General features: G+C 49.8%; 1 protein-coding gene across 1 annotated transcript in view; it reads right to left on the bottom strand.

Moving 5' to 3' along the window:
• LOC137097869 (glutamate receptor ionotropic, NMDA 2A-like) overlaps window positions 1–13,022 on the bottom strand; it is a 175,351-nt gene extending 162,329 nt beyond the window's left edge. Inside the window, exons 1-3 of the mRNA XM_067473162.1 lie at window positions 12,055–13,022; window positions 9,413–9,698; window positions 1,848–2,282 (exon numbers count right to left, since the gene is read on the bottom strand). Coding sequence (XP_067329263.1) covers window positions 1,848–2,279 — 432 coding nt within the window. The 5' untranslated portion in view covers window positions 2,280–2,282; window positions 9,413–9,698; window positions 12,055–13,022. The remainder of the gene's footprint in view (window positions 1–1,847; window positions 2,283–9,412; window positions 9,699–12,054) is intronic.
• Between the last annotated feature and the right edge of the window lie 467 nt (window positions 13,023–13,489).

Consider the following 13,489-nt stretch of genomic DNA (forward strand, 5'->3'; position numbering starts at 1 on the left):
AAACAACAACAACGCTGTGTCTCCATCCCAGGCATAGAAAGCACAACAAGAACCATCATCCATGGTGCCTTTAGAAACACCCAAGAGCCTTCCATCCAAAACAAAGAGCATCCTCTGCCACAAATATCGAAAGAGTTTTGCCCAAAGGTTGGAGGCCACTATTTGGCATGACGCAATATATTTCAGGTCCATTCCACCAGAGTAAGGCAACCTTTGGCCCAATAGATCTATTGGTCCTAGAAATCCCAATTAGCCGGGGGACCCATATTTTGCACAGAGTAAGCCCAAGGCCTGTTCGTTCAAATCCATCCATTGATCAGTAATCTAATTCTGAAGATTTTGGGATGGCTTCAGCCATCGAACGCTAATCTCCATCCAAACCTTCAGATCAATTTATCACTCAACCGGGAATTTATCCCCAAAGATTTGCAAATTCCAAACATTTGGAGAGTCAACATATTGCAAACACAGATTTAGTGGGAGCCCACAAGCCAATGACTCAAATGCATCATCAATGATCTTCTTCCCAAGATTCGGATCGATTCAGCCATTGATTGGGAATCTCTCTCCAAAGATGTGGCAATGGCAAGCGACTTCAAGAAGCCAAGAGGGAATCAACACGTCTGTTTTCTTTGCTTTCTAATTCCCTTCTGATAGTAAACCTAGGCCCCTTCCACACCATACAGTTATAGCACTCTGAGACCGCTCCCACGTGAGAGGTCTAGTTTCAGAAATTGGAAACTACAAATCCCAAGGAAACTATAGCCCAACAGCATAAGGCAATGTACCCCGTCTCCTATTGCAAACTTAAGGCCATTCCACACTACATCATTATAGCACTTTGATCCAACGTTAGCTCCGCCTTCACGAAATTTGTAGTTTCAGTCTCAGAAAACTACAAATCTCAGGCAGTTCAAGTGAGATGCACACACTCCTCTACAGAACATTGGGGCTCAGGGGTTTCAGGGGTTCAGGAAACTACAAATTCCAAGGTCCCACAGTTCAAGTGAGATCCATATATTCCTTCTAAAGAACAATGGTATTTATAGTTTCAGGGGCTTCGGAAACTATATATCCTAGGGCCCCACAACAGTTCAGGTGAGATCCACATACTCCTCCTACAAAATGATGGAATTTATCATTTCAGAGGCTTGGGAAACTACAAATCTCAGGGTCTAATGGCAGTTCAGGTGAGATCCACATATTACTCTTACAGAATAATTGGAATTATAGTTTCAGTAATTCAGAAAACCACAAATCCGTAGTAGTTCAGGTGAGATCTACCTACTCCTGCTACAGAATGATGGGATTTATAGTTTCAGGGGCTTCGGAAACTACAAATCCCAGGGCCCCACAACAGTTCAGGTGAGATCCACATACTCTTTCTACAGAATGATGGAATTTATAATTTCAGAGGCTTGGGAAACTACAAATCCCAGGATCCAATGGCGGTTCAGGTGAGATCCACATATTACTCTTACAGAATGATGGGAATTATAGTTTCAGTAATTCAGAAAACCACAAATCCATAATAGTTCAGGTGAGATCTACCTACTCCTGCTACAGAATGATGGGATTTATAGTTTCAGGGGCTTGGGAAACTACAAATCCCAGGGTCCCACAACAGTTGAGGAGAGATCCATATATTATTGCTACAGAATGATGGGATTTGTAGAGATAAGTAAACATAACAATAATATTTTCACAGGTTCAAAAAAACAACGAATCCAAGGGTCCCACAGCAGTTCAGGTTAGTTCCACACATTCCTGCTGCAAAACGGTGGAATTTTATATATTCAGGGGCTGGGAAATACCAGATAATACAAGTGATCAGCTGGGGGTCCTACCTTGTCCGCCATGATCATGGACGACCCGCCGTGGATCCCCAAGATGGGGATGAAGGTTTGCGAGGAAATAAAATCCAACATCTGGGCAACGGCCTCCTGGTCGGTGTCGTCCCCGAAGACCACCCCGTGGATCTTGGTGCCGGACATCAGGTCGCAGAGGTTGGTGATGATGCTCTTGGGGTCGGTCTGGTTGACCAGGAGGGGCACCACGTTGAGGTCAAGGGCCAGGCCAGCCGCCTGCTCCCGGGTCCAGAGTCCCCGCACCTCCCGCTCCGAGGCCAGCTGCGTCCGGCCCAGGATGACCGCCAGGTTCAGCACCGTCGGGGAGCTCCTCTTCTCCGCTGCCCCGTGGACCGGGGTCCACTCTGCCGCCAGGAGCGCCTGCAGCACCAGCAGACGCCAGCAGACCTGCGCCATCTTGGCCAAATCCATGCCCTGCAGGAAGCGGAGACAGCAGGAGGCGGGGAAAGGTGAGCAAGGCACACAAGAGGATGCGCAATTCCCTCCTGGCAGGCCGGAGGGCACCATCCATTCCCCCCCAACAGATGACCATCCATCTTCTACTTCACATGAATCTTTGAATTGAAAGATGCCCCCAATGGCCATCCAGTCCAACCCCTTTCTGCCAAGCAATAGGACACCATCCACTTCCTCCCGACAGATGACCATCCATCTTCTACTTAACATGAATCTTTGAATTGGAAGATGCCCCCAATGGCCATCCAGTCCAAGCCCTTTCTGCCAAGCAATAGGACACCATCCACTTCCTCCCGACAGATGACCATCCACCTTCTACTTAACATGAATTTTAGAGTTGCAAGATGCCCTCAAGGGCCATCCAGTCCAACCCGCTTCTGCCAGGCAACAGGACACCATCTACTCCTCCCCGACAGATGACCATCCAGCTTCTACTTAACATGAATCCTAGAGTTGAAAGATGCCCCCAAGGGCCATCCACTCCAACCCACTTCTTCCAATGAGACACCATGCACTCTCTCCCGACAGAAACCATACATCTTCTATTTAACATGAATCCTAGAGTTGAAAGATGCCCCCAAGGGCCATCCAATCCAACCTCTTTCTGCCTGGCAATAGGACACCATTCGCTCCCTCCTGACAGATGACCATCCAGATTCTTCTTAGCATGAATCCTAGAGTTGAAAGATGCCCCCAAGGGCCATCCAGTCCAACCTCTTCCTGCCCAGCAATAGGACACCATTCGCTCCCTCCTGACAGATGACCATCCAGCTTCTGCTTAACATGAATCTACAGTTGAAAGATGTCCTCAAGGGCTATATAGTCCAACCCCCTTCTGCCAGGCAATAGGACACCATCCACTCCCTCCCAACAGATGACCATCCAGCTTCTACTTAACATTAATCCTAGAGTTGAAAGATGCCTCCAAGGGGCATCCAGTCTAACCTCTTCCTGCCCAGCAATAAGACACCATTCTCTCCCTCCCGACAGATGATCGCCCAATTTCTGCTTAACATGAATTCTAGAGTTGAAAGATGCCCCCAAGGGCCATCCAGTCCAACCCCTTTCTTCCAGGCAATAGGACACCATGCACTCCCTCCTGACAGATGGCCATCCAGCTTCTACTTAACATAAATTTTCGAATTGAAAGATGCCCCCAAGCGCCATCTAGTCCAACCCCTTTCTGCCAGGCAATAGAACACCATCCACTCCTTCCCAACAAATGACCATCCAGCTTCTGCTTAACATGAATCCTAGAGTTGAAAGATGCCCCCAAGGGCCATCCAGTCCAACCGCCTTCTTCCAGGCAATAGGAAACCATCCACTCCCTCCCCACAGATGACCATCCAGCTTCTGCTTAGCATGAATCTAGAGTTGAAAGATGCCCCCAAGGGCCATCCAGTCCAACCTTCTGCCAGGCAGGAGGACACCACCCACTCCCTGCTGAAAAACCTCCAGAGAAGCCTAAAGTTGGAAGGGATTTCAAGGATCACCCAGTCGAACCCCCTCCAGCCAGGCCATAGGGCATCATCCACTACTCCTTGACAGACAGCCATCCAGCCTCTGCTGAAAAACCTCCAGAGAAGGAGACTCCAACATCAGCTTTAGTATTATCAAAATGATGGTGATTATAGAAACTTAAAGTTGGAAGGGAACCCCAAGGGCACCCAGTTCAACCCCTTCTGCCAGGTGGGAGGACACCACCCAAGCCCTCCCAACAGATGGCCATCCAGTCTCTGCTTAAATACGTCCAGAGAAGGAGATGCCACCAGATCCCAAAGCAGCAGCGGATTCCATTATCTATCTTCCAAATCATAGGGTCTTAGAATTGGAAGAGACCCCCAAAGGCCATCCAATCTAACCCCATTCTGCCAGAAAGGTAGACACCATCAAAGCCCTTCCGACAGATAACCATCCAGACCCTATTCCAAACCTCCAGAGAAGGAAGAAGACTTCATTGGACTCTTTTCCAGCATTGGGAGCTGGGGACGTTTAGCCTGGAGAAAACACGGTTGAGAGTGCACGGCAAGGTTTAAATTATTAGAAAGCTCATACTGAGGAGGGGACAAGCTAGTTTCCTGCTGCTCTGAGACTGAGTCACAATGGAAATTGCAGGAAAAGAGATTCCATATTAAGATTAGGAAGAACGTCATGGTGGAAAGATCTGTTTTACAGTGGAATACATTGCCTTCTCTGGAGGTTGCTAAGCAGAGGCTGCATGGCCATCTGTCAGGAGGGCTTGAATGGTGTCCTACTTGGCAGAAGGGGGTTGGACTGAATGGCCCTTGAGGTCCCTTCCAGTTCAAGGATTCTATAGCAATAATCTTTGATAATAATAATAATGATGATGATGATAGTGGTTGGGTGTTCTTCTCTGAAGGTTTTCAAGCAGAAGCTGGATGGCCTTCTGCTGGGAGGGCTTGGATAGTGTCTTCCTGTCTGGCAGAATTTGAGATGAATTGGATGGCCCTTGAGGTCTCTTCCCACTCTATCATTCAATGGTCTAAGGCATGTTTCTCAACCTTCTTAATGCCGTGACCCCTTAATATAGTTCCTCATGTTGTTTTGACCCCCCAACCATCAAATTATTTTTGTTGCTACTTCTTTAATTTTGCTCCTGTTATGAATAGTAATGTAAATATCTGATATGCAGGATGTATTTTCATTCACTGGACCAAATTTTGCACAAATACCCAATACACCCAAATTTGAATACTGGTGGGGCTGGAGGGCTGATTTTGTTATTTGGGAGTTGTAGTTGCTGGGATTTATAGTTCACCTACAACCAAAGAGCATTCTGAACTCCACCAGTGATGGAATTGAACCAAACTTGGTACACAGAACTCTCATGACCAACCGAAAACACTGGGTTTGATTGGCATTGACCTTGAATTTTGGAGTTGTAGTTCACCTATATCCAGAAAGCACTGTGGACTCAAACAATGATGGATCTGGACCAAACTTGGCACAAATACTCAGTATGCCCAAATGTGAGCACTGGTAGAGTTTGGGGAAAATAGACCTTGATATTTGGGAGTTGTAGTTGCTGGGATTTATAGTTCACCTACAAAGAGCATTCCGAACCCCACCAAGGATGAAACTGAACCAAACTTGGCATACAGAACTCCCATGACCAACAGAAAATACTGGAAGGGTTTGGTGGGCAGTGACCTTGAGTTTTGGAGTTGTAGTTCACCTACACCAGAGAGCAGTGTGGATTCAAACCATAATGGATCTGGCCCAAACTTGGCATGAATACTCAATATGTCAAAATGTGAACACTGGTGAAGTTTGGGGAAAATAGACCTTGATAGTTGGGAGTAGTTGTTGCTGGGATTTATAGTTCACCTACAATCAAAGAGAATTCTGAACCCCACCAACGATAGAATTGGGTCAAACTTGGCACACAGAACCCCAATGACACCCCCTTGCAACCCCACACCAGGGGTCCTGACTCCCATGTTGAGAAACACTGGTTTAAGCAAGGACTGCAGAGAGGCCTTTTCGGAAAGCATCAAGCCTGCGGTGACCAAAAAAAACATTGCCAAGTGGGAGGCAAGTTTAGGCCCTAAAAAGGGGGCAGAAGATAGGGCTGGCTGATGTAACGCATGCCCTTCTTCCTGCCTCTGTTGTTTCCTCTCTCCAAAAAAAGGGACGGGTGCCAAGTGGGGCTGGAGAGCCATCCGTTCACACACTGAAGGAGCTACATTTTGGGAGCAGACGCCAACGCGCCTTTGCCCAAGCTGTTCCTTGTTCTCCCTCCTTTTCCCTCCCAGACTTTTATGGCCTGGCATTGGCATGCGCCTCCATTGGCTCTGCCTGCCTCCTGGGTGTTTGAACTCGTAGCCCTTGGCAAAAGGGACATGAGCAGCATGGGAAAGAGGGGGACGAGGAGGATGCCCTGAGAAAGAAAAAAAAATTTAAATCCCCAAAGCGTCTGTCCTGCGGAGATGGTGAAACTGAGGGCACCCCAGAGAAGGTCCCTCTTTGTGGGCAGGCTGGGCTGAAGGGGGTCCCGTCCTTTTCCCACTGGTTGCCCTTGATTTGCAACAAGGGGCTTCTCTGGAGAGACCCTCACCTCCTCTCTCTCTCCCCCCCCCCTTTTCCCAGAGTTCATTTGGATTCCAAACTCAGCCTCGGCTGTTGCAGGGCAGACTCCGTATCCCCCTCCCATTACTACCGCAGTCAGATAGCGGCCAAAAGACACCCCCCACCCTTTTAAAAAATCAGGCATCAGGGGTCTCCATCCAACCCATCCAGCCCTTTGGAATCTATTCTGTCACGTTGGGCTCACTGCAGAGCTCTGGAAGAAACGTGGAGTTATTACATTACTATTATGATCATGTTATGATTATTATATCCCACTTTCCTCGTCAACCAAGGCAACTCAGCGTACTAAAAACCGTACCACTTAAAACCAACAACACCAAAACCTTACAATATCAACGCTGGGGATACTGAGTGGGATCTGGCGCAGCGTGTGAACGGTGCAAAAGGTGCACACGCGCTAAAACATCCCAATTCAGCCGAGGCGACATCCACACTGCAGAATGAATGCAGCGTGACGCCACTTGCCCTGGCTCAAGGCTTTAGGATCCTAGGAGTTGCAGTTCGCCCTCACTCACTGTCAGAGGAGGCTGAAGGCGCTGTCAACCCACAGCTTCCTGGACTCCGTAGCTGTCAGTCACGTCAGTCAAAGCGATGCCAAACTGCATTTGCCCAACAGGGCAGATGCACCTTGTGCCTCACTTGTGCCGAACGCTTGGGACCAGAAGTCTTTTGGGTGTCAGGTTTCCAAATACCTGCATATGCACTGAATGAGATGCCTTGGAGATGAATGGCTTGGAGGGAATATAAAAATCAGGGACTGGACCAAAAGTCCAGTTTTGAATTGCCTACCTATGCGTATAGTGAGCTCTCTTATAGACATCTCAATAGTCTTCCTCAGGATCCAGATCTGAATTGGGTGAAGTGCTTCGGAAATCAGATTTTGGAATGCCCGTCTATGGATAATTTATTTTTCATATCAGGAGTGACTTGAGAAACTGCAAGTTGCTTCTGGTGTTAGAGAACTGGCCGCCTGCAAGGACGTTGCCCAGGAGATGAGGCTTTTCTCATGTCCTGGCATGAGAAACTGGAGCTGACAGACGGGAGCTCACCCCAGTCCCCGGATCTGAACCACCGACCTTTCGGTGAGCAATCATGCCGGCACAAGGGTTTAACCCATTGCCCAAGTCCAAATGGGTTTGAATGAAACGTCGTAGAGACATCCCAATTTGGAATGTGACCCAGGGGGAAAAGAGGGGGGGCACCAGAAGTGTTTTGGAAGACTATACATGGGTATAAGGAGGCATTTTGGAGAGGGAGCCCCATTCTGAACAGGCTTTTTTTAAAAAAGGACTGATTTTGGAATTCCTGGTTGTGTTTCGAATGAGATGGAGCCCCCAGTGACACAATGGGTTAAACCCTTGTGATGGCAGGACTGCTGACCAAAAGGTTGGCAGTTTGAACCCAGGGAGCAGAGTGAGCTCCCACCTGTCAGCTCCAACTTCTCATGTGGGGACATGAGAGAAGCCTCCCACAGGATGGTAAAACATCCTGGCATCCCCGGGGCAATGTCCTTGCAGACGGCCAATTCTCTCACACCAGAAGCGACTTGCAGGTTTTTTTTCAAGTCACTACTGACACAAAAAATCGAATGAGATCCTGGAGACATCCCAATTCGTCTTGGGGGTAGATTTTGAAATACTTGACTGTGAATCGAATGAGATGGAGACCCCCCCCCCCCCGGCGCAATGGGTTAAATTCTTGTAGCAGCAGGACTGCTGACTGAAAGGTCTGCAGTTCGAATCCGGGGAGCAAGATGAACTCTTGTCTGTCAGCTCCAGCTTCTCATAAGAGAAGCCTCCCACGGGGTGGTAAAACACATTCAGGCATCCCCTGGGCAACATCCTTGCAGACAGCCAATTCTCTCACACCAGAAGCGACTTGCAGTTTTTTCAAGTCGATGAGATCTTGGAAACATCTCAATTTACCTTGGGGCAGATTTTGGCATACCTGGTTGTGCATGGAATGAGATATTGGAGGCATCCCAAGTCAGTTTAGGGGCAGATTTTGGAATACCTGGTTGTGCACGGAATGAGATGGAGCCCCCAGTGGTGCAATAGGCTAAACCCTTGTGTCGGCAGGACTACTGACTGATAGGTCTGTGATTTGAATCCGGGGGGTGGAGTGAGCTCTTGCCTGTCAGCTCCAGCTTGGAGGCAGATTTTGGGATACCTGGTTGTGCATGGAATGAGATCTTAGGGACATCCTAATTCATCTTGGGGGCAGATTTTGGGATACCTGGTTGTGCATGGAATGAGATCTTGGAGACACCACAATTCAGCTTGGGGGCAGATTTTGGGATACCTGGTTGTGCATGTAATGAGATCTTGGAGACACCCTAATTCAGCTTGGGGGCAGATTTTGGGATACCTGGTTGTGCATGGAATGAGATCTTGGAGACACCCCAATTCACCTTGGGGGCAGATTTTGGGATACCTGGTTGTGCATGTAATGAGATCTTGGAGATACCCTAATTCAGCTTGGGGGCAGATTTTGTGATACCTGGTTGTCCATTGAATGAGATGGAGCCCCCAGTGGCTCCATCTCATTCAGTGGCAGGACTACTGACTGAAAGGTCTGCTGCGTTTTGAATCCGGGAAGTAGAGTGAGCTCCCGCCTGTCAGCTCCAGCTTGGGGCCATATTTTGGCATACCTGGCTGAGCATGGAATGAGATCTTGGGAGACATCTCAATACAGCCTGGGACTGGGATCCCATTCGGAATAGCTTTGGGGAAGAAACCATGGGGAATGAGAGCGAGAGAGCGCGCCTTCCCAGTGCCTTGCCTCCTTCCTGGCAGGGGTCCCCAAAAGGCAAGGCAGTCTGAGAGCGCCCCTCAGTGGCCAGAGCCCAGTTGGCACCCCTTGCCCAGCCATTTGACACATACACACACACATATATAGAATCCAAGAGAACAAATCTTTCCATGTGTATCCCTCCCCCCAAAAAACCTCCCTATATATATATCTGTATATAGTCTTACCAGGACGGTGAGTGTGGGTAGCCTCCTCCTCTCCTTGGGCGGTGGCGGCAAAGTTGGGCATGTCGCAGGCGGGCTCAGGAGCGGGGCTCACGGGGGGCTGCCATCTTGGGGGGGTGAAGCCAGGCCGAGGGGGCCAGGGGGGCTCCTGGGTGTCCGCTGCAGCTGCTGCATGGCCTCCTCGGGAGGAGGAGGAGGAGGAGGAAAAAGAAGAGGAGGAGGAGGAAGGCCAGCAGGAGGGAGGCCAAGGCGAGGAGGTGCAGCGGGCTATCCGTGCGAAGGTGGTGGTCTGAGGAGGGAAAGGAGGAGGGAAGGATGGATGGATGGAAGGAAAGGATGCAGCAGAGAGGGAGGAGGAGGAGGGAGAGAGAGGGACCACCGCATTAGCGCGAAAAGCCACCGCCGTGGAAGCCAGAGAAAGAGAGAAACACACACAGAGAGAGCCAGGGACCCCACAGGGGTGGGGAAGGGCAACTTTGGTGCCTGAAAAGAAGGAGTGCGCAAAAAGAGAGAAACACCAAAGAAGCCCACTGGGGAAAAGTTGCCAAAGCGCACTGGATGGAAAGGTCAGGGTGGCCCAATTTAAAAAGAGGGGGGGATCTTAAGGGTGGGCTGGTTCCCCCACTCGGGTGCAGGGCTTTCTTGTTTTGGAGAGGGACTTTCGTTCTCCCATCCCATTAGGAAAGGTTCCCTTGTGTGTGGGGAGGGAAGAAGCGGGGAGGAACTCAATGCGCCAAGCAAGTCAAGGGAACCAAGGCACCCCCTGAAAGGCTGCTAAAGGGATTTCAAAAGGTGCAAAAGGGACCCCCAAAAGAGCACCTTGCTCTCCTTTATTCCAGTCTAACGATGGAAGGGTTTGATGATGAAGGGTTTGATTGCCAGGACTTGCATTTATTTTCTCTTGTTTACTCGGGAGTGCTGACTGTGGAGCAAAAGAGAGCAAGAAGAGGCCCCCAATCTCCCCCAGACCCATGAGTGAGAGAGGGAGACACGTCCCTGGTTGATTTGCGCTTTTGGGACTGAATGTCTGCGAGGCATCTTTCCTTCCTTCCACCCCAAAGGAAGTGTTTGTTTTCCCTCCCCGTTTTTGGCCCGAGGGAGACTTCTGGGATCAGCAGCTTCCCAAGCCAGGCTCTTCTTTTTTCAGACAGAGAATAGAGATTGGGTTGCTATGAGTTTTCAGGGCTGTCTGGTCATGTTCCAGAAGCATTCTCTCCTGACATTTTGCCTGCATCTATGGCAGGCATCCTCAAAGATTGTGTGGTCTGTTGGAAACTAGGCAAATATATATATATATATATATATATATATATATATATATATATACACATACATACTGTGGAATCATGTCAAGAGTGGGAGAAAGAACTCTTGTCTGTTGGAGTCAGGTGTGAATGTTGCAATGGATCACCTTGATTAGCACTGAATGGCCTTGCAGCTTCAAAGCCTGGCTGCTTCCTGCCTGGGGGGTCTTTGTTGGGAGATGTTGGCTGGCCCTGATTGTTTCCTGTCTGAAATCAGGACAATAAATGAAGAGCAACACTTTTTAAAAAAAAACAGTCCAAGTGTTCACTGGCCCTGATTATTTCTTGTCTGGAATTCTGCTGGGTTTTTTGAAATAGTATTGTCGAAGGCTTTCATGGCTGGAATCACTAGGTTCTTGTGGGTTTTTTTGGGCTATAGAGCCATGTTCTAGAGGCATTTCTCCTGACGTTTCGCCTGCATCTATGGCAAGCATCCACTACCTCTGAGGATGCTTGCCATAGATGCAGGTGAAACGTCAGGATAAATGCCTCTAGAACATGGCTTTTTGAAATAGTGTTGCCCTTTATTTATTGTCCTAATTCCAGACAGGAAACCATCAGGGCCCGCTGAGACCTCCCAGCAAAGGATTTCCCCTCCTCAGGCAGGAAGCAGCCAGGCTTTGAAGCTGCAATGCTACTCAGTGCATTGCAACATTAGCACTGCAAAGCCTTGCAAATTCAAAGCCTGGGTGTTGCTGGGTCGCTGTAAGTTTTTGGGGCTGTATGACCATGTTCCAGACGCATTCTCTCCTGACGTTTCGCCTGCATCTATGGCAGGCATCCTCAAAGGTTGTGAGGTCTAGGTTCTTGTAGGGTTTTTTGGGCTATAGGGCCATGTTCTAGAGGCATTTCTCCTGACGTTTTGCCTGCATCTATGGCAAGCATCCTCAGAGGTTGTGAGGTCTGTTGCTGCCTGGGAGAATCCTTTGTTGGGAGGTCTTAGCTGGCCCTGATTGTTTCCTGTCTGGAATTCCTCTGCTTTTTTTCAATTTTTGGAGTGTTGCTCTTGATTTACGGTCCTGATTTGAGAGAACGCGTCGGGAACGTGGCCAGACAGCCGGGAAAACTCACAGCGATTCCAGCCATGAAAGCCTTCGACAACAGGATAGAGATGGCATTTCGTTACATAAAAAAGGGCTGCTGCCAGGCAAGGAAACATCATCGCCGCTGCCGCCGCCGCCGCCCCCTCCCCAGATGCCCAAAGAGCCTCTCAGCCCTGCAGAAAGAAAGGCACCCTCTCTTTCCCCCTTGGGGTGGCTCTCAAGCAAAACAGGCACCCTATATGAGAGATACAGATATATAGGAGGGAAAAACAAGAGATTATTCACAAACATGACTCACTGCAGTCGACCTCCACATAATTCCAAGCGGAGAGTCTTCCAAGGCATTGCAAAAGGATTCCTGGAGACCCGGCAACAAAAATGCGCCTCGAGGGGCTCCTGCCTCTCCTTTCCTTCCTTCCTTCTTTCCTTTGGGGCTTTCCTCTCTTCTTCTTTATACCAAGACCTCTTCCTTTCCTTCCTTTTCCTCCTTCCTCTTGAATGTAGAGAGAGATGGAAATGTTTGGCAGGAGAGAGAGAGAGAAGGAGGAGGAGGCGACCGAGTGGAAGGATGCGCGCCTTGGTCCAAGCCAGAGATGCTTTCTGGCTCCAGCTGCACCAAAACCAAAACAAAACCAAAAAAGAACCCCGCCAGACAAAAACACACACTCCTCCTTTCTTTTCTCTTCTTTCTTTTTCTCCTCCCCTTCTTTCAAGTTTTCTTTTTTTTTCCCCTCCCTCGGGGACAACACCAACAAGGTCCCGCTCAAGATGCGACTCGAGGCGCTTGGAGACGCAATCCAAGCTTGGAAATAGGTCGTTTCACGCAGCGGGGGGAAAAAAGCACGCCTCGGGGAAGGGAGCCGAGGAGAAGCTGGAAGGAAGGGGGTCTCTTGTCTCCCCAAACGCCCCCAAAGGGGGTTTCCTTTCGCCCGTTTCCAAGGGAGAGGGTCCCAAAGGAGGTGCCCCCCTTCACCTCTCCAAGGCTTCTGGCGCTCCCTTCTCGCCGGCCATCCTCGGCGCCGCGGAGCTCCCACAGGAAGCAGGAAAAGTCCCTCGCAGTCCCCCCGCTCCACCCGCGTGGAGAGGAGACCCACGCGCACGCGCACAGGAGCTTGCTTTCCGTGGGGTTTTTTTCTCTCTTTCTCCTTCCCTCCTTCTTTCTTCCCTTCCTCCGCAGCGAGCGTCGTGCCAAAGAGGCGCACAGAAGAAGAAGAGGAGGGAGAGGAGAGGAGAGGAGAGGAGAGGCTGGAGCCAGGCAGGCAGGCAGGCGCGCGCACGCGGGTGCCCCTCTCCCTCCTCCCTCCCACGCACGCGCGTTCACGCCTCCTCCTCTTCTCCCTCTCTCTCTCTCTCTCTCTCCCCCTCCCCTTTTCGCGCGCCCACACGCAGCCCTTTCCTTCCCTGCTTTGAGAAGACAATCAGGAGATGGAGAAAGGCACTTTGGCCACCTTTGGGGTGTCCAGTTGGGATGGCTTCTTGGCCAGGTTCTTCTTGGCCAAGGGCTTTGCTCGCCCCCCTCTCTAGAAAGGGAGCAGAAGGGATGCAGTTTTGGCCCCTTGGTTTGGCTGCAATAGAATTTGGAGAGGGTTTTTTTTTTTCATGTCAGGAGCGACTTGAGAGCTTCTGGTGTTCATAGAATCATAGAATCAAAGAGTTGGAAGAGACCTCATGGGCCATCCAGTCCAACCCCATTCTGCCAAGAAGCAGGAATATTGCATTCAAATCACCCCTAG

Source organism: Anolis sagrei, chromosome X (genome assembly GCF_037176765.1).
Source record: "Anolis sagrei isolate rAnoSag1 chromosome X, rAnoSag1.mat, whole genome shotgun sequence".
In the NCBI taxonomy this organism is placed as follows: domain Eukaryota; kingdom Metazoa; phylum Chordata; class Lepidosauria; order Squamata; family Dactyloidae; genus Anolis; species Anolis sagrei.